General features: G+C 51.5%; 1 protein-coding gene across 4 annotated transcripts in view; it reads right to left on the reverse strand.

Annotated features, from left to right (window-relative positions):
- Positions 1 to 25,310, reverse strand: part of KDM5A (lysine demethylase 5A) — a 54,408-nt gene that overhangs the window by 19,670 nt on the left and 9,428 nt on the right. For 3 of the 4 annotated variants that reach the window (XR_005456428.1, XR_005456427.1, XM_038768011.1), the window contains exons 4-18: positions 19,774 to 19,944; positions 19,061 to 19,195; positions 16,514 to 16,619; positions 15,104 to 15,192; positions 13,421 to 13,579; positions 12,000 to 12,119; positions 11,268 to 11,426; positions 9,052 to 9,233; positions 7,121 to 7,283; positions 6,134 to 6,253; positions 4,577 to 4,771; positions 2,884 to 3,065; positions 1,917 to 2,041; positions 1,087 to 1,237; positions 505 to 622 (exon numbers count right to left, since the gene is read on the reverse strand). Coding sequence is in view for 1 of the 4 variants with exons in the window: in XM_038768011.1 (XP_038623939.1) it covers positions 505 to 622; positions 1,087 to 1,237; positions 1,917 to 2,041; positions 2,884 to 3,065; positions 4,577 to 4,771; positions 6,134 to 6,253; positions 7,121 to 7,283; positions 9,052 to 9,233; positions 11,268 to 11,426; positions 12,000 to 12,119; positions 13,421 to 13,579; positions 15,104 to 15,192; positions 16,514 to 16,619; positions 19,061 to 19,195; positions 19,774 to 19,944 (2,175 nt within the window). In the remaining 3 variants the exon portion in view is untranslated. The remainder of the gene's footprint in view (positions 1 to 504; positions 623 to 1,086; positions 1,238 to 1,916; positions 2,042 to 2,883; positions 3,066 to 4,576; positions 4,772 to 6,133; positions 6,254 to 7,120; positions 7,284 to 9,051; positions 9,234 to 11,267; positions 11,427 to 11,999; positions 12,120 to 13,420; positions 13,580 to 15,103; positions 15,193 to 16,513; positions 16,620 to 19,060; positions 19,196 to 19,773; positions 19,945 to 25,310) is intronic. The other variant, XR_005456429.1, reaches the window with a different exon arrangement.

Genomic DNA, 25,310 nt, shown 5'->3' on the forward strand with positions numbered 1-25,310 from the left:
GCTTCCCAAATATCCTCCAGCACAAAACCTACCCAAAGATCTACATTCAAATTAGTGATTGACAAGTACTCCCCCCTTGCGTCTCCCTCGAGATCTAGGAGTGTGACTTGTGATCAATTTCTCTGTGCCTCAGTTTCCACATCTATAAAATAGGAATTCAATCCCTCTTCTCCGTCCCGTTTAGGTGGTGAGCCCCAGGTGGGACAGGGTTGGTAAAGGTACTTCTTCCAGCGTTTGGCCTGGTGGTTAGAACACTGTAAACCCAAAACAAAGGCCACAATGATCATCATCACCCACCCGACTCAGTCGCTGAGCAATAAGCTGGTATCCCTTCGCAAGTGGGCCCCGTGTCACTGACTCACTGGATAAACTTGGGTTACCTGCTGAGCTGTGGCTTCTCTGACTCCACTTCTTTCTCTATTGCCCTTAACTCTTCTAGCCCTCCAGGGAAGAAGCCATGACCAAGGTGGACCCCGCTGCCCGAGGAGAACCAAGACACACCACCTTGACTTGTCGCGCCTGGCTGATGACACAGGGCAGGCTAAACAGCTGCTGGACAAAGGCCTTCAACTCCTCCATGGTGAGTTTAGTGCGGGTCTTCCCACTCTCTGGGCTCTGCCGGCTGCAGGGTTGAATACGAGGGCAGAAAAGAAGGGTCATGGCAATCAGCGGCGTGAGCATCAGCACTTAGGACAGGGTGCTGCATTCAGATGGCAATCAGTAAATACCGCTATCGCTCTCCGCCATGGCCGAACCCAACGTCCAGTAACCGCGGTCTCGTCTCCCCACCGCACCAGAGGAGACCATACCCGTTGGGAAAGAGTGCTGAGAAATGTACGCACCTATGTCTACACACTGCTTACCCCTCACTACTGTTCTGCAAATATATCCAATGTGCCAAGTTAGAAACTTGTCTTTTCTTAACAACAGGAATGCAGGCAGGCTCTTAGATGCGGGTGGGTCAGGGCTCAAGCGAGGGCCTGGAGTGGGGTCTCCTGGGGTCGGAGAAGCCCCCTGGTGACTCAGAGGCACCAGAGACTCCCAGGGGTGGGGAGCCACTTGGATGGTTCTGGCAGCCGGTCCTACCTGTGCTTCTGCTTTTTGCTGAGGAGGAGTTGGGCCACGGAGGCGCACGTCTCGGCCTCCTTCACGGCATCCCTGAGCTTGCGAAAGAGATCGTTCTCCGGGTACTTGCGGTCTTCGGCGTCTTCCAACATCACTCTCAGCTCGATGATATCTGCCGCCAAGGTGGGAAAAAGCACTTCGGGGACGGGCCAGGCACAGCAGCCTTTTCAGAGCCTTCCCAGAGATCAACCTAGCAGATGGCTTGGGAGGGGGGGTCTTGGCCCATGGCCCTGAGACCCTTCCCCACCCAAGATGGTCACCCCTCCCCTCTCCCCTTCCTCCTCGGGAGTGAAATGCCCCCTTCCCTGCCACCGAGAAGCAGTGTGACCTAATCCCGGCCCTGCCACTAGGCTGCTGTATAATCTTGGGCAAATCAGGTCTCTGGGCCTCAGTTACTTCCTCTTTAAACTGGATTGAATCCTTCTCCCTTGTACTTAGACAGTGAGCTCCGCGAGGGACAGGGACTATGTCCAACCTGATTACCTTCGACCTACCCCGGCACTTAGAACAGCGCTTGACGCGTAATAAGAGCTTAACAAGCACCATAGTCATCATTATCACCAAGGGGTTCAGAAGGACGGGTCCACGCCTTCCGCCCAGGCTCAGCCTCCATTTCCAACTAGAGGGGGGCATCTCCAGAGGATGCCAACTTTCAGCTGGGTCCACAAACCCACCTATCCAGAGGGTCCATCGCATCAACAGGGGGACTGGACCCTATCCCCCTCCTCCCGAAGCCCACCGCTCTGCAGGGGGGTGTAGGCAGTTTGCTGGGTGGCGGGAGGAAGCCTGACCTTTCTTGTGGTTGAGGTTGGCTGACAGTGCCTCAGTAACTCGGTTGAGCCACGTGTCGTAGGACTGGGCCCTGACTTTCACCCCATACAGCAGCGACGGGAGGTCTTCCAAAGGGTATCGGTACCTGCGGGAGAAGCCAGGGACCAAGTAAGAACCCGCCCAGGCGAGGGGAGCAAAATTCCCTCCCGGAGTTCAGCCAGGTCCACGAGGGGAAGGGGGACAGCAGAACCAGCCTATTGCCTTTACATTAAATATTATAAATTGCTTATTTATTTATATTAACATCTGCCTCCCCCCTCTAGGACACAAGCTCGTTGCGGGCAGCCAATGTATCTGCTAATTCTGCTGTAGCGGACCCTTCCGAGTGCTTAGTACAGTGTTCTGCACATAGTAAGCGCTCAAATATCACTGATTGATTACCTGGAGCCCTTCTGGGTCCGGCTCCTTAAGGACTCCATCTCCAGGTGACTCTTAAGGGTTTGTTTCTACCACAAGACCGTAAACTCCTTGAGAGCAGGGACCATGTCAACTACCTCTACTGTCCTCTCTCAAGAGCTCAGTCCAGTATTCTGCACACAGTAAAATGTAAGCTTCTCTAGGACACAGACATCTACTAACTCTGTACTCGCTCAAGTGCTTAGCCTAATGTTTTGTATACAGTAGACTGTAAGCTCCTCAAGGGCAGGGATTGTATCTTTGAACTCTATCGTACTCTCCCAAGCATTCAATTCACTAAGCTTCTGTACTAACGCTACTGTGCTCTCCCAAATGCTCTACCCACTGTTAGCTCCTTGAGGGCAGGGATCTCATCTGCTACCTCTGCTGTGCTCTCTCAAGCATGGTTCAGAGAAGAGGCTGGCGATAGCCTGTAAGGGCCATCGGGGTGAACACTGGCCAATTTCCCGTTTGGTGATGGGAAGTAGAGGGGCTGAAGGGGGGGTCGGGTCGGAGGTAAGGTCCGCGCACCTCAGACACTTCTTCTGCATGGGGCAGGGGCACAGGTCGGCCGGGTGGTAGAGACACACGAGTCGCTCGGGATTACAGGAGCAGGTGAGGGCCGACAGGAAGCACGTGGTTCGGCAGGCTGAACACTGACGCTCGTCGTCCGGAACCAGTTCAAATACTTCCTCTTCTGACATCAGCACGCCCTGAAAGACAGATTCCGCTGTTAGGAGGCAGGGATCGTGCCTACCAACTCTATCCTACTGTCCTCTAGCGAGCGCTTAGCCCAGTGCTCTGCACACAGCAGGTACTCTATAAATACCAATGATTGATTGACAGAGAGGGGACAGGAAATGCTGAGAGGCAGGCTGACCTAGTAGAAAGAGCCCAAGAGTCAGAGCACCTGAGTTCTAATCCTGACTAGGCCTCTTGCCCGCTGTGTGACCTTGGACAAGTAGCTTCAGTTCTTTGGGCCTCAGTTTCCTCATCTGTAAAATGGGGACTCAGTTTCTGTTCCCCCTCCTTAGATTATGAGCTCCATGTGGGACAGAGACTACTGTCTCCAGGCTGTTGATACCATATTTGCCCCCAGTGCTTAGTTCAGTGTTTGGCATGTAGTCAGCACTTAACACATAACACAATATTAAAATATTTGCTTGGTTTTTTCCCCTCTCCCTCTCTCTGATACCAGACCAGACCTACCTCAGGGTGAAAAGGCTATGCAAAGCCCTTCCGGGCGCTGCTCTCTGGAAAAAAATCTGACACCAGGGAGCTTAATGGGTTTTTTTCATTAAATCTGCCAGCAAATGGCCGGCTGTGAGACTTTCCTGGCCTAGCGTGAAGACGACACGCATATACACGGCTCAACGCCGTTTTAAAGCAGGGAGACTGACAGCAAGCGGGAGGGCAGACACCCTCCCCAATCCGGCACCTCGAGTAGTTCCAAATCCATGGAAGCGTCTTCACTCCCGATGCTCCTTGGAGAATTTCACCAGGAAAAGCCATGGAAAAATCCTAAAGAAACAGCTCCACATTTATTATAAAATCGGGCAAAACGTCGAGCTCTCGTCTTCCCAGTTGACCAAAAGAATCCAGGGACACACATATGCTCCTCTGGAGCTCCCCAAACCTAATCCTCACGAGGCCCCCCAAAACTTCCTTCTTTTTGTCCACCATCCAGAGTCAACTGAGGCCTGTGGGCTCATGCAGCCCACCACCTAGAGTCGCCCAGACACCACCGACGAGTGGCTCTAAAGATAATCCTGTAGGGATTCAGCCCCACTCCAGAGTCTTAGGACTTCCATGATTGATGGGGGCTGAAGCTAAAGCCCAGGTCGGCCCTTTCCTGGGGTACAGGGGCCTCGCCCCCACAATAAGAGACCCCAGACTGCTGCCCTTTCAACTCCAAACCCAGAGGACCAGACATTTGCAGAACCCACAATACCCAAACCAGGCTCTCTCCTCAAGACGTCATACTGTGAGATCTCCCACAAAGGGAGACTGTGAGCCCGTTGTTGGGTAGGGACCGTCTCTATATGTTGCCGACTTGTACTTCCCAAGCACTTAGTACATTGCTCTGCACCCAGTAAGCGCTCAATAAATACGACAATGAATGAATGGATGACTCTCTTTCTCCTCTTCTGGTCCACCCACTTGGCTTTGCTAGGAGGAACCACTCATGACGGGCTGCGGGAGCCCTCTGGCTTGGCACGCTTACCATCTGTACCACGGCCTCCCTCAGCCGCGTCTCTTCTTCCGTCATGAGGGTCATTTCTTTGCAGACCATGGCCGCCAGCCCGACGTCCAGGCACTCTGGATCGGACGCCATCTTGAAGAGGAGCTCCTCGTGGGAGAAGACGCAGTGGCGTCTCAGCCGCCGATAGTGATTCACACACTGACGGCCGATGGGCAGCTGTGGGACGGGAGGGGAACGCAACCAAATTATCCATGGGGGCGGGCGGAAGGGGTCCCCTCAAATCCCGGCTCCTTTCCTCTGGGTTCCGGAACCCACTAATTATGGGGGTGGGAGGGGACCCGAGTTTTAATTAACTGAGACCCGAGTTTTAGTCCTGGTTCTGCTGCTTGGATGCTGTGGGACCTTAAACGAGTCCCTTGAACCTCCCTGTGATTCAGTTTCCTCCCCTGTACAATGGGAAAGGATCCCCACTCTCCCTACCCCATTGCCTATTCCAGTGCTGACACGATAAGGGCTTGATAAACACCATCATTACTAGCCCCTGAGAGACGATGGGCAGCACTAACAGCCCCTTGCGCATAGGGCACCTGGAAGCAATCTTTTTTGGGTAAGAGGTCAGAATGGTCAGAATTCTCTCAGAAACCTCCCCTTGGAATGACTCCAAAGTATTTCATCAGTGGAAGGGCCTTTGTTTGACCCGACTGGAAATAGTACTAGCTGAGCAGCCCCATTTTCCTTAAAAAGAAGCAAAGCTTTGGCAGGCAAATGCTAAAAATTGTCTAGACCAGAAGCCCTACAGGTTAGGCTAGCCCTTCTTTCCCAAACAACTACCTCCAGAAAGGAAAAGGGAGGAAATCACCCATTTGGAGATTATCTGTGGCAAACGTTCCTCTCTGCCACCAACTAACATCCAGACACTATCCCCATTATACTGTAGTAATCATAAAAAAATTAATCACTGTGGTATTTGTAAAGTGCTTACTATGTGCCCAAGCACAGTATTAAGCGCTGGGGTAGATACCAGCTACCTCAAAACTGGAATTCAATCCTTGTTCTCCCTCCAATTTGGACTGTGAGTCCCACTCGGCACTAGGACTGTGTCCGAGATGACTGATTTGATGATTGATTTCTATCTATCTTGGTACAGTGCTTGACACCTAATAAACGCTTAACAAATGTCATTAAAAGAAAAAAAAACACATACAAATTTGTGTCGTATACACCAAGAAAGGATTGTGCCTTCGTGGCCTGGAAGCCCTCCCCAGCTAAAAGACTGTAAGCTTGTCATGGGCAGGGAACGTGTCTGCCAACTCTGCTGTACTGCACTCTACCAAAAGCTTAGTAGAGTGCTGTGCCCACACTAAGTGCTCAATAAATATCATCGACTGAAATGAGGGCAACCTTAGAATCGACAACATAATAACGGCCTCCGAATCCGTGGCGGGGCGGAAATTCCGACTCGTGTTTTGAGCCAGGCTGGTGGTGCCAGGCTCCGGTGAGAAATTCCCGGGCCCACCTTGCTTCCAAGCCACCTGAGGCCGTCACATTAACAATCACCCCCTCCCACAGATTACGCACCCAGTCGGCAGTGCAGAAGTTCACAGCCTCGGCGAAGTTATAGCCCTGGTTGAACCCGGAATGGTAGGCCCGTGGGAACGTCACCACAAACTCGCCCGCACACTGATTGGTCCTGAACACCTGAGAGCCAGAAAAGAGGGAAACAGAGACAAGAAGAAGGGTTAGTCATGTTGCTGGGTTGGGAAGAGAGGAGACTGCTGGGAATCCTTTCCGGGTCTAATGGAGACAGTAATGGCCCCAGGAGGGGGTGGCTTCTTTTCTTCAAACCAACGCAGAAAAACAGATCACCGACCACACTGACGGCCCCACCCGGTGAGATGCCCGGTGCCGGAAGAAGGAAACTCAGAGTCTAACATTCATCTTGGGAAGTAGTGTGGCCTAGTGGATAGAGCCCGGGCCTGGGAGTCAGAAGGACCTGGGTTCTAATCCCAGCTCTGTCACTTGTCTGCTGTGTGACCTTGGGCAAACTGCTTCACTTCCCTGGGCCTCAGTTACCTCATCTGTAAAATGGGGATCGAGAATGGGATCTCCAGGAGGGACATGGATTGTGCCCAACCTGACTAGTATCTACCCTAGCGCTTACTGCAGTGCCTGGTAGATAGTAAGCACTTAACAAATACCATTAAAAAGCCAAAAAAAACAACTTGGGGGCTTATCCTTCTCTCTTTCCTCTCAATCCAAAGCTAGCAGGTATGGAGACTTGGCTTCTAGTTACTCCTCCTGAGTTCCAAGGACTTTCCCTGGGGAATTACCCAAACATTCTCCTGCTCTAACTCACTCTTCAGGGCGAAAGCTGCCATGGGAGGGGAAAATTCGGCTTTGCTGGGGAAATGACACACTCGACCTCGCTAATGAACTGAGCATCAATCAGCATGGGAACCTCTCCCCGAATCCTCACCTGAGGGGAAACGGCCTCAGACTGACACCAAGACCGGGGCCCCCAGGAGAGAACGGACGTAACCCCGGGCAACCCCCCCAATTACTCACAGGCACGCCATGCTCCATCAGCACGTTGGGGTTCATGATGGTGACCAGCTGGTGCAGGAGATCTGGTTGGGACTCGAAGAGTTCGGGGGCCAGCTCCCTCATCACCTCTTCCAGCTGTTCTGCGGCGTGGGATGGCACACCATACCACGTCTTTGGCTCCCCCCTGGCAGAAAGGACCACAGGCCGTCACCCGACAGGAAGCAACCACCCCTCCCGGCTCCGTGTTAGGGGGCTGCCCTCGCCCACACCTCCTCAGGACAATGGCTCCTGCCTGCCGCTCAGCTCGAATCAACGGGTCCCTAAGGACCGGTTTGGCCTGCCCAGGTCACAGACTGATGCCAAGGCATCAGGGAACCCAGCCTGGGGGAGGTGGCGTAAACCATCCAACAGCCCAGGCGAAAAAACCCTACAGTATCTCGGGTCCAGGGCACGCTGGGCACGGAGGCGGGTGGTGATGGGGAAACAGATGGCTGGAGAAGATAGAGAGATTCAGTGGCTGAGAAATAGAAAAGCAGATCGGGGGCAAACGGAAGCAGCATGAGAAGCAGCATGGCCTAGTGAATAGAGCCCGGGCCTGGGAGTCAAAAGGACCTGGGTTCTAATCCTGGCTCCACCACTTGTCTGTTGGGTGAGTTGCGTAAGTTGCTTCACTACTCTGTGCCTCAGTGCCCTCATCTGTAAAACGGGGATTAACATTGTGAGTTCTATGTGGGACAGAGATTGTGTACAATCTGATTTAGTTTGAACCTACCCCAGCGTTTAGTACAGTGCCTGGCAAATAGTAAGTGATGAACAAATACCATAAAAATACAAACAACAAAGCAGGAGACAAAGAAATGGATATGGGCCTTTCATGGGAGAAAACTGCCAAAGAGCTGCTTTCCCTCAGAAAACCAAAACCCTCAGAAGCCAAAACCCTGAGGGTTTTCCTAAAAACCTATAGAAGCCAAAGCTCTGAGGTCCCAGGGCTGACCTTTAACCCTCTTGCCATTGGCAAGGGGCCACCCACCCACTGCCATGAGCCTCCTAACAGTTAAGTGAGTCCCTGTGAGGGGAAACCGGATCCGTCCCATAGGAAAGGCTCCACCAGCGGTGCTGCCGAAAACTCTGGCCTCGGGGCCGATTCCTCCCGCTGCAAGATGATTTACGGAAGAATGGGGCTTGGTGGGGGGAAGAGGGTGAAACTTCCCTCCTCACAGACTAAAGCATTACCTTCTTTAGGGAAAGAAATCCTAAAGCCAGGTAATACAAAGCCACATGGCCTAGTGGAGAGAGCCTGAACCTGGGAGTTAGAGAACCTCTATTTATTTTATTTTGTTAATATGTTTTGTTTTGTTGTCTGTCTCCCCCTTCTAGACTGTGAGCCTGCTGATGGGTAGGGACCATCTCTATATGTTGTCAACTTGTACTTCCCAAGCACTTAGTGCAATGCTTTGCACACAGTAAGCGCTCAATAAATACGACTGACTGAATGAATGAACCTGGGTTCTCATCCTGGATCTGCTACTTGTCTGCTATGTGCCCTTGGGCAAGGCACTTCACTTCTCCGGGCCTCAGTTCCCTCATCTGTTCCAGCGCTTAGAACAGTGCTTGGCACATAGTAAGCACTTTAATACCAAAATTATTATTATTATAACAGAGATTTGATTCTTATTCGACTTCCCTGCTAAGACTGCGAGGCCCTTGTAGGATGGGGACTTTGCCTTAATTACCCGATATGTCCCGAGCACTTCAAACACCCCAATCATTATTATCATTACACCACTTGGAGAGGGGGGCGGAGAAGCCATGGGGCGGTTGGATGATGTATCCCCCCCTCGCCCCCGCTCCAACATCGGGAATATCACGAACGGTAGTAACACTGGCAGTCGGGGGCCAGTCCCAGGGTCAGCGGTCGGCCCCTGGCTGGCGGGCAGAGAGGGAGGCCTTACCAGTGCAGGTAGTTAATGGAATAGCTCCAGTGGTCCTCAATGTGCCAGCAGAAGGACGAGAAGCACATCCCCACGTACAGCCAGGGCACCTTCATGCCGGAGATGTCCACGTTGATGTGTGCCAGGACCGACTGCTCCAGGATGGGCATGTTGTTCAGGTTCCAGCCGGAAAGGGCATACTCCTGCCACACAAGCGTTTGGGGGAAAGACGGGCTGAAGGGGAGACTTGTCCTCAGAGACCTACTCACATCACATTTCCTCCCCCTGGAGACTGGAAGCTCCTTGTGGGTGCAGAGCATGCCTACCAACTCTACTAAAGTGTAGTCTCCCTAGTGCTTAGCAGTGCACTGCACACAGAACGTTCTCAGTCAGACATTCGACTGACTGATTGATTGACACTCCTTGTGGGCAGGGTACGTGTCTACCAACTCTATTATATTGTAGTCTCCCAAGTGCTTAAAGCATGAATATTTATAACAGTGAAATAGAAAACTACTGGGATAAGAAATTAAAATCCCGAGAAATAGTTTTCCACAAATTGAGGCGTTCTTGAGACGTTCTTAGCTATTTATGGTTTTTCAGTTCCTAGCAGACAAAGGGGAAAAAAGAGTTTGGGACACTGGAGTTTCCTAGATTTTCCAGAAAATAATTCCAGGAAAGTGTTAAAGAATGTTAACCACATTACCTGTATTTCTCTGGAAGGAAGGACAAATTAGTGAAAAAAAATTGTGTATCCTGATTACTGTAAAATTGCATCAAAGTCAATGAATCACTTTTGATTAATTTCCAAGACCTCAGAAGTAGAACTAATGGTTTTAGGTTTAGGTCACTAAATACGTATTTTGCTTAAGTATATTGATTCACATTCCAAATCATTAGATTCAAATCATACCCTGCTCAGAATCTTAATGATGGAGGTATGAATTGTTGAGAATAAATTCTCAACAGAGTAATTCTCTCCATAGCACCTTTTTTCAGATTTCGGAGGATGACAGGTGACATGGCTTCAGGCAACAGGCAATTCAATATCAGGAAAAATAATTAGATATTCAAAAGCCTTCCTCAGTAAAAATAAAGAAATGAGGGCTAACTAGTTACTGTATCTATTTTTAGAGGCCTCGGTTTCATGTTAGAAAACAAAATCATCATATATTTGGTGCCTACTGAGAACATTACATTTTAAGAAAGAAAAGTTAAATGGACTTTTCCATTAGTTAAATGGTCCCAGACTGAGCTCCCTCCTTCCTCTACCCCTCCTCATCCCCCCTGCCTTACCTCCTTCCCCTCCCCACAGCACCTGTATATATGTTTGTACGTATTTACTACTCTATTTATTTATTTGTACATATTTATTCTATTTATTTTATTTTGTTAATATGTTTTGTTTTGTTCTCTGTCTCCCCCTTCTAGACTGTGAGCCCACTGTTGGGTAGGGACCATCTCTATATGTTGCCAACTTGTACTTCCCAAGCGCTTAGTACAGTGCTCTGCACAGAGTAAGCGCTCAATAAATATGACAATGAATGAATGAATGCTTAGTACAGTGCGCTGCACACAGAAGGTGCTCAGATACCACCAGTCAATTGACTAACTGAAGCAATGTAGGCAGGGAATGTGAATGCCAACTCTATTACATTGTACTCTCCCACGCACTTAGTACCATGCTCTGAACACAGTGAGTGCTCAATAAATAAGACTGATTGATTGAAGAGGCCTTCCTGACTAATCCCTCATTTCCGAATCTGGCCCTCCTACAAGTGTCGCCGATGCACTTTTAGTCTGTACCCCTAAAGCACTTTGATTTTCACCCCACCTCCACAGCTCTTACGTACGTATCCATCTCCCTCTAGACTTTAAATTCCCCGAGGGTACGGATCGAGTACAGTACAGTACAGTGCTCTGTACAGAGTAAGCGCTCAATAAATACGATTGATGATGAGTAACCCAAATGAACTGTACTGAACTACCCCAGGCTTTTAATACGGGGCTCTGAAACACTAAGCAGAGTGGCCTAATGGATAGAGCCCATCTGGGAGTCAGAAGGACCTGGGTTCCAATCCTGGCTCCGCCACTTGTCTGTTGAGTGACCTGGGGCAAGTCACTTCACTTCTTTGGGTCTCGGTTATCTCAACTGTAAAATGGGGACTGAGACTGAAAGCTCCACTAGGACATGGACTGAGTCCAACTTGGGGCCTCCTCTTCTTCCTCCTCCGTACCTCCTCCTCCGGCACCACGTTCCTTCCGCTGGCCTTCACAGGGAATCCGCTGCCGAAGTCCTTGGAGGAGATGTCGGCGCCATATTCCACGATGACGTCCTCCTCGATGCTGCTCACCAGCCGCCAGAATTCCTTCTCCACCAGCTCCGTGGGGACCATCTGAGTCACGGCAAGAGGGGCTTCGGGGTTAGGGGTGGCCGGTGGGCATCCCGGACAGTCCGGTTCCCAGGGGACACCCTCCTGCCTGGCCCCGAGACGGCAAAGCATCGCTTCTGTGCCTCAAAAGTCCCTGGCAGGCGGGGCTGCGACCTCTTTCTCCAGGGCCCCACAGCCCCATTTCTGCTGGAGGCTGCTTCTCCAATTTAAGGCAGTGATCAAATGGGGCATCGGGGAGGGCAAAGATGAGGCAGGGCATGAGAAATGCCATGCAAGGGCTCTGAGGGCCCTGGGCAGAGGCCTCAGGGGAAAGGCAAACATGCTCTGTTGCACCTCCCGTGCCCACGTCCTATACAGCCCTGCCACCGGAACCAACTTCCCCGGTGGGCATCTGATGCCACAATTCCTTCATCCCTGATGAGAAGCTGGGCACAGACCTGGGCCCTCAGGCCCCCATTCCCCTCTCTCCTGTTGCTCCTTCCACTCTGGTTTCTCTTCCGCAGTCAGGAAGAGTCTCCAGAGGCTTGTGGCCAGTCCCCCCCGCCCTGTATGCCCAGGCCTCGGTGCCACACTCACATGGACTGGCATGTTGAAGTAGTCGGACTTGAAGTTATCAGCCATCTCGCCGAAGCTCTGGAGGGTGTACTCCCGGACCGCCTGCTCAAAGCCAAATGCCTCTCGGGGCTTGCTGCATTCCTGTCAGAGAACGGCCGAGGGTCCGTGGGGCAGCCCTGGGCAGCCCTGCCCTCCCTGAGGGACCCGCCTGAGGAACCCACACCTGCAGCCCTTTTCTCCTCGACACCAGAGCTTCACTGCCCCTGTGGGGGAGGGAGGAAAAGGGCAAAGGTAGCAGAGCGGTCCGAAGCCACAGGGCAGGGCCAGCGGCCCTGACAGGGCGACTATGCTGGGGCCAAGCCCACGGCTGCCTCCTGGACTCAGCACATTGGCAGTTTGGCTTTGGAGAAAGGAGGCGGGTGCAGCCCAAGGCAGGGGAAAGCGATGAAGGAGCATATTGAGATATTGGGAAGCAACGGGGCCTACTGGATTCGAGTACAGGACTGAGAGCCAGGAGGTGCGGGTTCTAATTCTGGCTCTGCCACTAGCCACCTGGGTAACACTGGACCAGTCACTTCACTTCTACAGGCCTCAGTTGCCTCATCTATGGAACGGCTGTGAGCCTCAGGTGGGACAGGAATTGGGTCTGATCCAATTATCCTGATCCTCCCCATCCCCTGCCTGGCCCAATGCTAAGCATTCAACAGACACTATTATCATCATCCCCATGTTAATTCACATTGCTGACCACAGACTCCGTGTTGGCCCAAGCCTGTGGTCAGAGGGCAGAAGTGGTAGGAGGATGGGTCCTGGGGCCACCCCCCAGGATCTCAAGAAGATGTGCCGGGTGACCTTGGGTCCCTGATGACTTCTTGCTAATCTCCCAGATTTAGAACAGTTCTCTTTCAGTTTGAGAGCCAAGCAGGCTGTTGCCGGCTACCTAGAGAGCCTGAAGAGGAGTGGTTAGATCTGGAACCCAGGAGCCAAATACCACTTCGTGGCAGGAAGGGAAGGTGAGAGGGGAAGGACTTCACGTGAGTACGCATGTGTGTATGTGTTTCTGCTGGGAGAGGGGATCTTTGTCAGCCGGCAGGGGAGGGGCCGGTGGTGGTGATGTCATTTTTAGTTGAAGAAAAGCCAACCTGAGCCCATCTTTCCTCACTCAGGTTTGCTTTTGTGCCACTGGCAGTGGTGGTGGCCATCTCTGGATAGGGAAGTCAGGTCTACATTCAGGGCTTGGGGGAAACACCAAATGACCGGAGAGATCTCCCCAAATATCCCGGCTGGATTCCTCTCCACCTGATCTCTTCCATTTCCGAGGGAGGGGCGGGTCCCGTAAGGGGAGGAGGGAAAAGAAGTTGGGGACGGAGGGGAAGGAGGCGGGACGGATGGAGCCGGTGCCCATCTCCGCCCCGCTGGCCCCAGTAGGGTTGCATCTCTACCTCCGCAACACACTTAGGGCAGCGCCAGTCACCCTTGGGCACGTCGGGCAGCGGTGGGATGAGGCAGAAAGTGTGGTAGCTGTCGTCACAGCCGTCGCAAAGCAGCAGCTTGTCCTCCTCGTTGCCACGGCTGCAGAACATGCAGACGTACAGGTCCACCTGGGGAGACAACCAGTCCGGTGCCATGTCACCCAGCATCCCAGGACCCACTCTCGTTGCCAGTAAACAAGTGGAGTTCATGCATGGATTGACTGATGGGTCTTGAAAGAGCACCCCAACCCCTGCCACTGGACACCCCTTCCTTTATCTCCGCTCAAAGGGCTAGTGCGGTCACACCGGGGCCTCCAGAGGAAGCGGGAGAGATGTCTCCATTTTCTATTTTACAGATGAGATAACTGAGGCACAGAGAAGTTAAATGACTTGCCCAAAGTCATACAACTGACAAGTGGCAGAGCCGGGATTAGAACCCATGACTTCTGACTCCAAAGCCCATGCTTTTTCCACTGAGCCACACTACTTCTCTAGCAGAATCACCTAACGGCAGCGCCTGGCTCCGAGTCATTTGGGTGGGCAATAAATCCTGGAATAATCATGGCCATCCGGTGCCCAGGAATCCTCTAGGGCAAAGTTTGGGACTAAGCACTTGGACGGTATAATAAAAGCCAGGCACGTATCAGTTACCGAGTAAAACGGATCTAAATGTTTAAGAATAATCTAACCGCTTTGTACTACGCACTTTACTATCAATTCATGGTATTTTTTGAGTACTTACTGTGCTTAGAGCACTGTACTAAGTGCTTGGGAGAGTACGATAAAACAGAATTGGCAGACACAATCCCTGCCCACAATGAGCTCACAGTTTACATGGGGAGAAAGACATTAATATAAATAAATGACAGATATGGATATGAGGGCTGTGGGGCTGAGGGAGGGGTGAATAAAGGGAGCAAATCAGGGTGATGCTGAAGGAAGTGGGAAATGAGGAAATAAGAACTGGGGTAGATCCAAGGCCAAGGGCCTGGACAATGTCCCTGTCCCACAGATGGCTCACAATCTCTCCTATCCCCATTTCACAGAGGAGTAAACTGAGGCCCAGAGAAGTGACTTGCCCAAGATCACCCAGCAGGCCACTGGAGGAGCTGGGACTCAAACCTGAGTCCCCAACCCAGGCCCTTCCCACGAGGCTTCATTGTCTTCTGGGGGTCACTTTCTGGCCTAAGCCAGTCAATCACGTAGTTCAACTAGCAAAGGGGCCACACAAGGGTTCAACTAACACATGGTCTGCTGTGTGACCTTGGGTGGGTCACTTCACTTCTCTGGGTCTCGGATCCCTCATGAGTAAAATGGGTATTAAGACTACGAGCCCCATGTGGGATGGGGACTGTATCCAATCTGATCAGCGTGCATCTACCCCAGCGCTTAGTAAAGTGTCTGTTATTTACACTCTCCCCAGCGCTTAGTACCATATCCCACACACAATAAACACTCAGTAAATATGCCTGATTGATTAAAATGCCTGGCATACAGTAAGCACTTAAATATCATTAAAAAAAAGAGACCCCCTCCCACTCCTGGAGGTGCACATTTCCGGGCTGGACCGAAGTCGAAGTCGTATTCTGGGCCAGCAGCAGAGGGGAGCTGTAGGAAGCCCCTCCCCACCAGGGAGTCCCCGGGGCAACTTACAAAGTTAACCGCAAGCGTCCCTTTACGCTGCCTCATCTGCATGCTGAAGGCTTCCGGCCTGGTCCCCTTGCGCCTCGGGGCGACTGCATCTGGAATCAATCGGATCGCATTTATTGAGTACTTCCTGAGTGTCGAGCGCTGTGCTAAGCACTTAGGAGAGTACAGTACACAAAGTTGAAGGGAAGACAGACACCGTTGGGTCGGCGGGAGTGGCTAGCTAGCCGGTCGTCTGGGAATGTAGCCCACGGGCTACGCTGGGCCGGGAGGGGACCTCTAGATGGCTCAGTGATGGATCGATCTGCAGCCCTAGGCTCACCAGCTGTAGGTAATTCCACAACCATCATAATGAGAGTACTTCTTTCACGCTGACTGGGAACAGAGCACTACATACTAAGCAGCTGGGAAAGGATACACAAAGGACTGGAGACGGACACAATGGGAGCAAAGACACAGCACTAAAACACAAGGACAAACACACAATACAAAAACCCCCAAATCAGCAGGGTGCTGGGGTTAGAGGGGCAGATTTTCAGGCTCTTCACGGTTTAGAGTCCAAGGCATGCCCAAAGACACGGATACTGCAGCTTCCCCTTGCCTGAAAGCTCCTCATGTGCAGGAATCATGTCTACCAACTCTGATGTACTCTCCCAAATGCTGGGTCCAGTGTTCTGCACACAGTATTAGTACTGGCATGACGGACTGAGCTCTGGGGAGATGTCTACAGAGGTAGACAGTGAAGTCGCCTCAGTTCTTAGACGCCCCCCAGAACTGACGGCAACTGCTCCTCCCGCAGAGAACCGGGGCATCCCGGGCTGGGTATGAGGGTCTTCCCCCTGAGGTCACCCCTCCTCTGCACCGAGGGCCATGCCATACCCCTCAAGAGCAGGGTTATCAACTCTGCATCTGAATTTAAGTGATCGGTATGGACCGGCTGCACGTCAGTTCCCTCTCCCACCGGCACCACAGCCACCAGACTGCTTGCAGCAACAGAAGCAAATCTCCAAGCGGGAAACCAGGCTCGTGCTCACAGCCCACAAGCCTCTATTTCAGGCCTCTTCTTGCTGTGGTGGGAGGAGGGGGATAATAACGATTATAATGGTATTTGCTACGTGCTTACTATGTGCCAAGCACTGCTGTACATTAATCTGAACAGTGGCACGCCCTATCTCATGTGGGGATCACAGCCTAAGTAGGAGGGAGAACAGGTACTGAATCCCCATTTTACAGATGAGGAAACAGAAGGACTTGAGAAGTTGTGACATATGTCCAAGGCCGCTTGTGGGGCAATATGGATCAGGTCCAACAGACAGGCCACAAGGCCCGATGAGGCCCTGAAGAGATGCCAAGCTGCATCGCTGCTGCCCGGCCCCACGCAGCCCTCCGTAGATGCGAGTGCAAATGCAAATTTACCTTCTTTCTCTCTCGCTCCCACCGCCAGACCCACCACCTTGGGCCCCGCTCCAAAGATCTGAAGCTTCTTCAGCTCGGCATTCCTACTCACTTCTCCGGTCTCCGGCTAAACACCCACACCCCCCGCAAAAAAAAAAAAAACACACAAAAAAACACACATCAGCCGGTGTAGTGAAAGGTGGCCTTCTGAATTCATCCACTTCTTCCAGCCCCTGCCACTCTTTTTTTTTTTTGAAATGGTTTTGTTAAGAGCATACCATGTGCCAGGCACTCTACTAAGCACTGAGGTAGACACAGACTGAACAGTCTCTGTCCCACACAGGGCTCAAGGTCTTAATCCTCACATTACAGATGAGGGAACTGAGGCACAGAAAAGCAAAGTGGCTTGCCCAAGGTCATAAAGGAGACAAGCAGCAGAACCGGGATATTAGAATCCAGGTCCTCAGCCTCTCAGGCCTGGGCTCCTTCCACTAAGCCACACTGCTTCCCTGGGAGAGAGTCACAATACTTGCCATGGTCTGAGGGGAAAAGGCTTCATTTCCTCCCCACATATCTACCTTCCTCCTCAGTCGGGTAAACGCAAGGGACCAAAGTGCGGTGGGGAAGCTCAGTGCCCCCTCCTGTAGGAGACACAACCCCCACTACACCACCAAAGGGCTTGCACATTTTTTGAGGGGCTCCATGTCCAGCAGGCTCTGGTTCCCTAGCCTCTGTTTCCCCAGCCTGGGCCCAGCCCTGCCAATCCCGGGGGCGTTGTACAACCCGAGGTTCTCCGGTTGCGACCGAGCTGCCGCTAAAGCCCGGCGATGCCCAGACCACATCACAGACACCTTGGAAAGTCAGAGCCAGGTACCACACACAAAAGGGAGGACCTGCCGGGACTGGGGTGGCAAGGACAGATTTCCCAGATTCCCCTCCTCCTCCGACAGACTTTCAGTTTAGATGTTACCTCTGGACTGTCAGCCTCATTGTGGACAGGGAACATGTCTGCCAACTCTGTTGTGTTGAAGTGTACTGAGGACTTAGCACAGCGCTCTGTATGTAGTAAGTACTTAATAAATGCCACTGATGACCTTCCCTCAGTGCCAGGCCCGGACACACCCCAACGTTGGCATCAACAAGTCAGAGCCTGCCCTGCCAAGTGGAGCAGAAGCCTTGGGACCAACAGCTCGTGGACTGGGGTTGCTTTTTCTCTGATTTCTTCCCTTTCCACAGGAGTCTGAGAAGAACCTTCTGGTATCATCTGTTGGTCCCCGGTCCGCTGCAGCTGCCCCATCCGAGGACCTGCTTGCCCCACCCCATCAATGAATCGCTGTGACTGCATGCACCAAGCTCCTGGGAGACTAGCAAACTGCCATGGGGCGGAAATGGACAACACAGCTTCTAAAGTCACCCTGTTGCCCACGTTTGGAGTGTGACAATCCTATCAAGGCTGACCAGCAGATGCCAGCCCACCACGCCTACTCTAAGAAAGAAGATGGCATTAGTTGCCTCCAGGAGCCAAGGCTCCAATTCGACTGCCGCCCGGAAGAGATCGCCGGTGGTGCAGGAGCTCCGACACCCCCTCTTCCTCTCCTCAACTGCTCGAAAGGCCAACAGCTCGGCCTGCCGGACGGCGGCCTAAATGTCGCCAAGGAGGCGTTCGTAGGTCCTGATGGAAAAGGGTGGGCACCAGCTCCATGGCGAAGGCGTCCTGGTGCTCCCTAGAGATCTAAGCTCTCCATCCTTACAGAGCTTTAGGACAAGAGGATTCCTTCACTCAAGGGATGTTCCCATCTTTATGGCACTCATTAAGCCAAGCACCGTACTAAGCGCTGGGGTCCAAGGTCACATAGGAGGCAAGCGAAGGAATCGGGATCTGAAAACAGGACTTTCAACTCCCAGGCCCAGGCTCTTTCCACTACACCACACTGCTCCACTCTGTTGTACTGTATGGTTTAGGACAGTGCTCTGCACAATTTAAGTGCTCAATAAATAGCATTAGTGATGATATGCACCCCATATAGATCTTAAAATCACCAAGCAAGATACCATGCTCTTGAACAGGAAGCATGCGATTAAAAGCGATACCTAGGCAGGAAAGTAGAGGAGGGCAGAGGGAAAGAAAGAAAAAAAACATCAGGCAAGCAGAGGAGAGGGGACAAGGGCTTTTTCTGACACCCTGATCCTTGAAAGGGTAGTGGCCTTCTCTGAATATGTGAATATAAGGGAGGGCAGATAAGAATGAACAGCTTGGGGCTCCGTGGGAGCTTAGGAGAGGGTGTGAACCCCAAACGACTCTGTCTGGATGGAGGGAATCCAAGGGACCAGGTCAGAGCACCCAGCTAACCCCAGCGGTCCACCTGCTCCTGCTCTATCAGCTGGGAAGCCCGCATCCCCGCTCCCAGGGGCTGGGTCCCCAGACTGGCCCTCCCCCTGCCCCTCCTGGCCCGTGACAGAGGCGCCTCTCCCTGGGTACCGGAGGTCAGGGGCCCATGGGGCACTGTCCGGACTTCTGGCCCGCACGTGCCCACTGGTCAACGGGGGGGCCGCGCCGGCTGCGGGTACCTGGGACTTGACACGCCTGGTTCTCTTCGGCAGAAGGCTCGCCCTCGGGCCCTGATCTGGGGGAGCCTGGGAATCGGTGTCAGGGACCGCGGCCTCCACTTTCTCTTTAAGGTCCAAGCTGGGCAGTGGGACACCCTGAAGGATCAGAGCACAGATTGGCAGGGAATCAGAGAGCAGGCCAGAGAATCAGCCGGGGACAGCAGGGGGGGCGGAAAAAGGGTTCCTGGGAAGCCCGGCTGTGCTCCCCAAAACCGAAAGATAGTTTCAAATGTGAAGAGGCAGTGCTGAAGAAAGCTAAGTTCCCATCCCAGCGGGGAAAACAAGTTCTGTCAGGATGGGTTAACTCACTGGAGGGATTAGGGGACGCTCACTGGGCAACATGCATCTGGCCTGGCAGACAGTGGCCGGAGACTGGAAGGGATGGGAGGGCCTCTGGCCTCCATCTAGGGGGGTGCGGGCTACAAAGCAGGCTCCACCCTCAGCTATGTTCCTCCAGTGGCCCGGGACACCTGACTCCCCAACACCCTGCACGGGGGTCAGCGGGGCAACCTTTGGATTTGACACTCGACTCTAGGAAAGGGCGTCCACCTGACAACCAGTGGGCCCCCGGTTTGGAGACACACGGCCCGTCCGCCTTCCTCCCAAGAATGGCAGCCCGGATCGCACTCCGAGCCACCCCAGCGGGGCCCCCGCCCGCTGGACCGGGGTCTCACCATGAGGCTAACACCGGACTGGAAGAGCTCATACGGGTAGAGGATCCGTTCGTAGTGAGACTTGAGCAGAGAGCCGGTGCCTTTGCCCGGTAGGTAGCCCAGGCGGCTGCCCACCTTGGACCACTTCTTCTCTTTAGTGACCATCTCGAATCCTCCTTTGTTGGCGACGATCTGAAACAGAGTCAACAGAGAGGTCTTTTGTGGGGCAGGGGGGGTTCAGCTCTAGACAGCCCACCGCTCCCTGCAGTTTGGGCTGCAAGATGCCTCGGATTCCTCTGCCAGGGAGCCCCACCTCTAGACTGTAAGCTCCTTGAGGGCAGGGAATGTGCCTACCAACTCTTTTATACTGTACTCTCCCAAGTGCTTAGTACAGTGCTCTGCACACAGTTAAGCATTCAATAAATACCATCGATTGACACTCTACCTCCTGTACGACAAAGGCTAAATGGGCTGTTTCCAAGTGACTTAACTGTGCAATCAGAAGCTGGGTTTTTTGCCATTTTTAGCTCCTTATGCTATTCTCCAGCTTTTCAAAACACTCATTAACTCTGAATTTTGGCCCAGTTTCATGATGTTAGGCCACAGTCAAAGAAATGGGCCCAAGTTGTTTTCTAACAACTGCAAATATTTGTTGAGCCACCCTAACATGCTAAAGCAATATTAATAATGATGGTATTTATTCAGCGTTTACTCTGTGCCCCGCACTACACTAAACCCTGGGGCAGATACAGGGTACGAGGCAGATACAGTTCCTCTCCAGCACTGGGTTCATGATCTAAGAGGGAGGGAGGGTAGGGATGTTATTTCCATTTTACAGATGAGGAAACAGAAGCACAGAAGAATCAAGGGACTTGCCCAGGGTCAACCAGCAGCAGAGCGATGGAGTTGGAACAACAACTCAGGGTCTCCAATCACTTAGTCCCATGCATGCACAAGCAGCCAAACCAGTTCATTCATTCATTCACATTTATAGAGCGCTTACTATGTGCAAAGCACTGTACTAAGCTCTTAGGAGAGTACAATATAATAACAAACAGACATATCCTTCAGGAGAGTACAATATAATAACAGACACATTCCTGCCCACAATGAGCTCACAGTCTACATGGGGAGACAGACATTAATATAAATAGATAAATAAATAGTCTCTGTACTTTAGTACAGCCTGGCACCCATCTCTCCCCACTCTTTCCATCCTCACACAGAGCAGACCCGATGGAAACGGCAGTTAAACTCCTGCAGCTACAGCAGGAGGAGGAAATGCGGGGACCTCGATTCCATGTCAGGACTCACTTCCTGACCAGGAGGGGCGACGGGAAGCCCCGGGATGACAGTCAGCACAACGTACATCACCTCCTTCTTTGGATGATTTTTAAGGCGCTAAAGGTATTGCGCAGTCTAGAAGGGGAACGGGGAAGGGTCCCTAGGGTTGGTGCCACGGGAAGGGTTTGTTTCACCCGCACCATCTCATATAACTTAAAGGTAACTGCTTAGAGAAGCACCGTGGCTCACTGGAAAGAGCCCGGGCTTGGGAGTCAGAGGTCATGGGTTCTAATCCCGCCTCCGCCGCTGGTCAGCTATGTGACTTTGGGCAAGTCACTTCACTTCTCTGTGCTTCAGTTACCTCATCTGTAAAATGGGGATTAAGATGGTGAGCACCAGGCGGGACAACCTGTTTACCTTGTATCCCCCCCAGCGCTTAGAACAGTGCTTGTCACATAGTAAGCGCCTAACAAATACCATCATTATTTTATAACATCCCTGCCAAATGCATGCAGAATGACTGCTGATGGCAAAGTGGGTACCGCCCCCTCCCCCTCCGCAAAAAATCCCCAAAAATCTTTCCCTGCCACATCACACACAACACACACAACTAACCCACACACTTCACCTGCCTCCCAGCTAGCCCGAACTCAGTCACCTCCCCCCGAATACTGATAAGCTTGTCTTGCCCCATAAACTCCGAGAGGAGGCCCACAGAAGACCCTTCTTTGGGGCAACACAAGGAACACAGGTCCCCGGTCAGAACCTGAACAAAAGGCAGTGTCAGGCCCGGCCAAATCCGCGGTCGGGAGTAAACCGCGTGGCCGGCAGAGAGCGGGGCCAATGCTCAAGACGGAATGGTTTCCAGCGCTCTGGCCACAGGCAGCGAGCCTGGAGACAGAATCCCACAGTCATTCCAGGCACCACGCTGAGCTCCCAGGAGTAAATCGTCAGCCGGGGGGTGGGGCAGGGAAGACAGGACGTGATTCAATCCCAACAGGAAGCCATCATTTTGTCACTTTAATGACCTAGACTAGGGCTGGAAATTTATTTTACCATTAAAATTACGGGGAAAAACAACCCTCCCAAGGACCATCACAAAGCACCATCTAAATTTAAATAAAAAGTGATCAACTTTTACTAACCCGGCTGCTATTAGCCAGATACCCAGACATTCAGTACTTGTCCCTAGGAGGGGTATTTTGTGTTTGGCTGGGCCTCTTGTGGGGAAGTGACTCGCCCAAGGTCACACAGCAGACAAGGGCCGGAGCCAGGATTAGAACCCAGGTTCTTCTGACTCCCCTGCTCTATCCACCAGGCCACGTTGCTTTCAGATTTCCTCTCGGGAGATGGGGCTGTAGTAAAAGAGAGAAAAACAGATTCTGCCTCGGACTGACTGTCCTCCTGGAGCTCAATAAGCCGTAAAACGCTCAGAGTCGATCAATAATGATATTTACTGAGCGTTTACGGTGTGCAGAGAACTGTACTAAGAGCCTGGGAGAGTACAAAAGAGTTGACAGGCACGCACCTTGCCCTCAAGAAGCTTACAGTCTACTATGCGCGGAGAACTGGACTAAGCACTTAGGAGAGTAGGGTAGATTTCTTCGTATTCACAGTTAATTAATCGAGAGGCAGAGCTTGCCTAGTGGATAGAGCACGAGCCTGAGAGTCAGAAGGCCGTGGGTCCTAATCCCGGCTCCACCTTTTGTCTGCTGCATGACTTTGGGCAAAGCACTTCCCTTCTCTATGCCTCAGTTACCTCATCTGTAAAATGGGGGTTAAGACTGTGAGTCCCATGGGGGACAGGGGCTGTGTCCCACACGATTACTCTGTATCGACCCCAGAGCTTAGTACAGTGCCTGGCACTTACTAAGGGCTTAACAAATACCATTAATATAAAAAGACGTATTCATTATATTTGTTTTTATCACATGTATCTATGCCCACTTCCACCTATTTTATCAACGGTATTTACTGAGCGTTTACTGTGTGCAGAGGACCATACTAATCTCTTGGGAAAGCACATTTCACTACAGTTGGTGGACACGATCACTACCCACAAGGAACTTAGTCTACATTTAACCATCTGTGTCTGTTTGTCGGTCATATTAGGAAATCAGATAGAGAGACAAGCGCTCATTGACTGAGACCGGGGTTTAAATGCCCACTCCAACCCCTTGCCCGCCATACGACCTTGGACCATCTGCGTCTTGTTTTCCTCATTGGCCAAATGGGACTGAAAATGCCCATTCTTCCTCCCTCAGTCTGAGCGCCCCACGTGGGATGGGGACTGTGTTCAATCTGATGATCTGCTTTCTCTCTCTCAGAGGCTGGCATGTACCAAATGCCGTCGTATGGTTGATAGCAAAACCTGCTACACTAACCCCTCCTGAATCCCAGATTGAAAGGCAGAGCAGAGAATGACCTCTGAAGCCAATCTTACCAGATGACATCCTTCGTTCTCATAAATCGGAGTAGCTCTATTTTTCACCACATTACGTGATACGGTTCACGTCGTTCAGAGGATTTACAACTGTCTCCGCTGGTCACTCCTCACCAGGGATCTAGCTGGCTAAACCTAGTTTTTAGATAATAATTGTGGTATCTGTTAAGCGCTTACTGCGGGCCAAGCACCGTACTAAGCGCTGGGATAGATATAATACATTCAAGTCCCACACAGGGCTAAGTAGGAGGGAGAACAGGAATCAAATCCCAGTTTCGCAGATGAGAGAACTGAGGCACAGAGAAGATAAGTGGCTTGCCCGAGGTCACATAGCAGACAAGTGGCGGAGCCGGGATTAGAACCCACGTCCTCTGACTTCCAAGTCTGTGCTCTTTCCACTAAACCACGCTGCTTCTAGATGCAGACACAGGGGGTGTTCCGGCAACTTTGTGGCCAGCAGAGTTTAGAACGAGTAGTGCTTGAGCTATCCTATCCTCAGCACCTGTATGAAATGGAAAGAGCCTGGGCGTCAGAGGATCTGGGTTCTAATCCTGCCCTGTGACGCTGGGCGAGTCACTTTAATTCTCAGTGCCTAAGTCTCCTCATCTGTAAAATGGGGACTGAATCCTATTCCCTCGCACGTAAACTGTGAGCCCTGTGTGGGACAGGGACTGTGTCCACCCTCATTATCTTGTCTACCCCAGCGCTTAGTACTGAGTAACGCACACTGTAAGCACATTATGTAATAACAATTATTATTTTAAAAATGGTGAGCTTATTTCTCCACATAGTTAACTGAACTTAAGTTAATGGTTCCGTTGCTTGGTCCCACTCCTATCTGTAAATAATCTCGGACTTGTCTCCTCAGTTAGGCTGAAATGTGTCTCTTCTTATTGTACTTTCCCATGGGCTTCTTAGGATAGTGCCCAGCTCTCAGTAAGTGTTCAATAAATACTACTGATTCAGTCAATGGTATTTACTGAGCACTTCCTGCGTGCAAAGTTCTGCACTAAGCACTTGGGGGGAGTACGATACAACGGAGTTGACAGATGTATTCCCTCCCCACAAAGAACATATAATCTCGGGTGGGGAGGAATGACTCATCTAACTTGTTGCTTGGTTCACTAAATCGCAACTTTGTTTTTATCGACCAACCAAATACGTTCCGTGCAGATAGCAATAATGCTAACAATAAAGCCTACTTCAAGCCCGACCAATAATTAGGGGAATGGAATCCTTTCCGTGCACTTTCTCTACACAAAAAAGCAAGAGCAGAAACATGACAGGCTCAACAACCAGTCGATTTTATTTACTGAGGCCTCACCGTGTGCAGAGCACTGTCTTAAGCAATATACATATGAAATTCTCAATTGTGTAGCTCAACCTCTGGAAAAATATACTTTAAAAACAAAAAAAAACCTCAGAGAGAGTGGATCCCCTAACAGTAAGAAATACGTTCTGATTTTAGTTTCCCCAACCCAGGTAGTGTATCATTTACTGGCTCAAATTTAGCCATTCAGGCAATTAGCTACTGTAATCTGAAACACATTGTCTTGGAAAAAAATTGTCAGGGGTGAACTGCAGGCCTCTGCTCAAGAGTTTACCGATAGGCAGGGATCTGATTTCTTATCCTGTCACCAACACTTGGTGAAGACACATATCTTTTTCTTTTTTTTTTAAATGGCATTTGTTAAACACTTACTATGAGCCAGGCATTGGGGTGGATACGAGCTCATAAGTTTGGACATAGTCCCTGTTCCACACAGGGCTCATGGCCTTAATTCCCAATTTACAGATGAGGTAACTGAGGCCCAGAAAAGTGAAGCGGCTT

Source organism: Tachyglossus aculeatus, chromosome 27 (genome assembly GCF_015852505.1).
Source record: "Tachyglossus aculeatus isolate mTacAcu1 chromosome 27, mTacAcu1.pri, whole genome shotgun sequence".
Classification (NCBI taxonomy): Eukaryota; Metazoa; Chordata; class Mammalia; order Monotremata; family Tachyglossidae; genus Tachyglossus; species Tachyglossus aculeatus.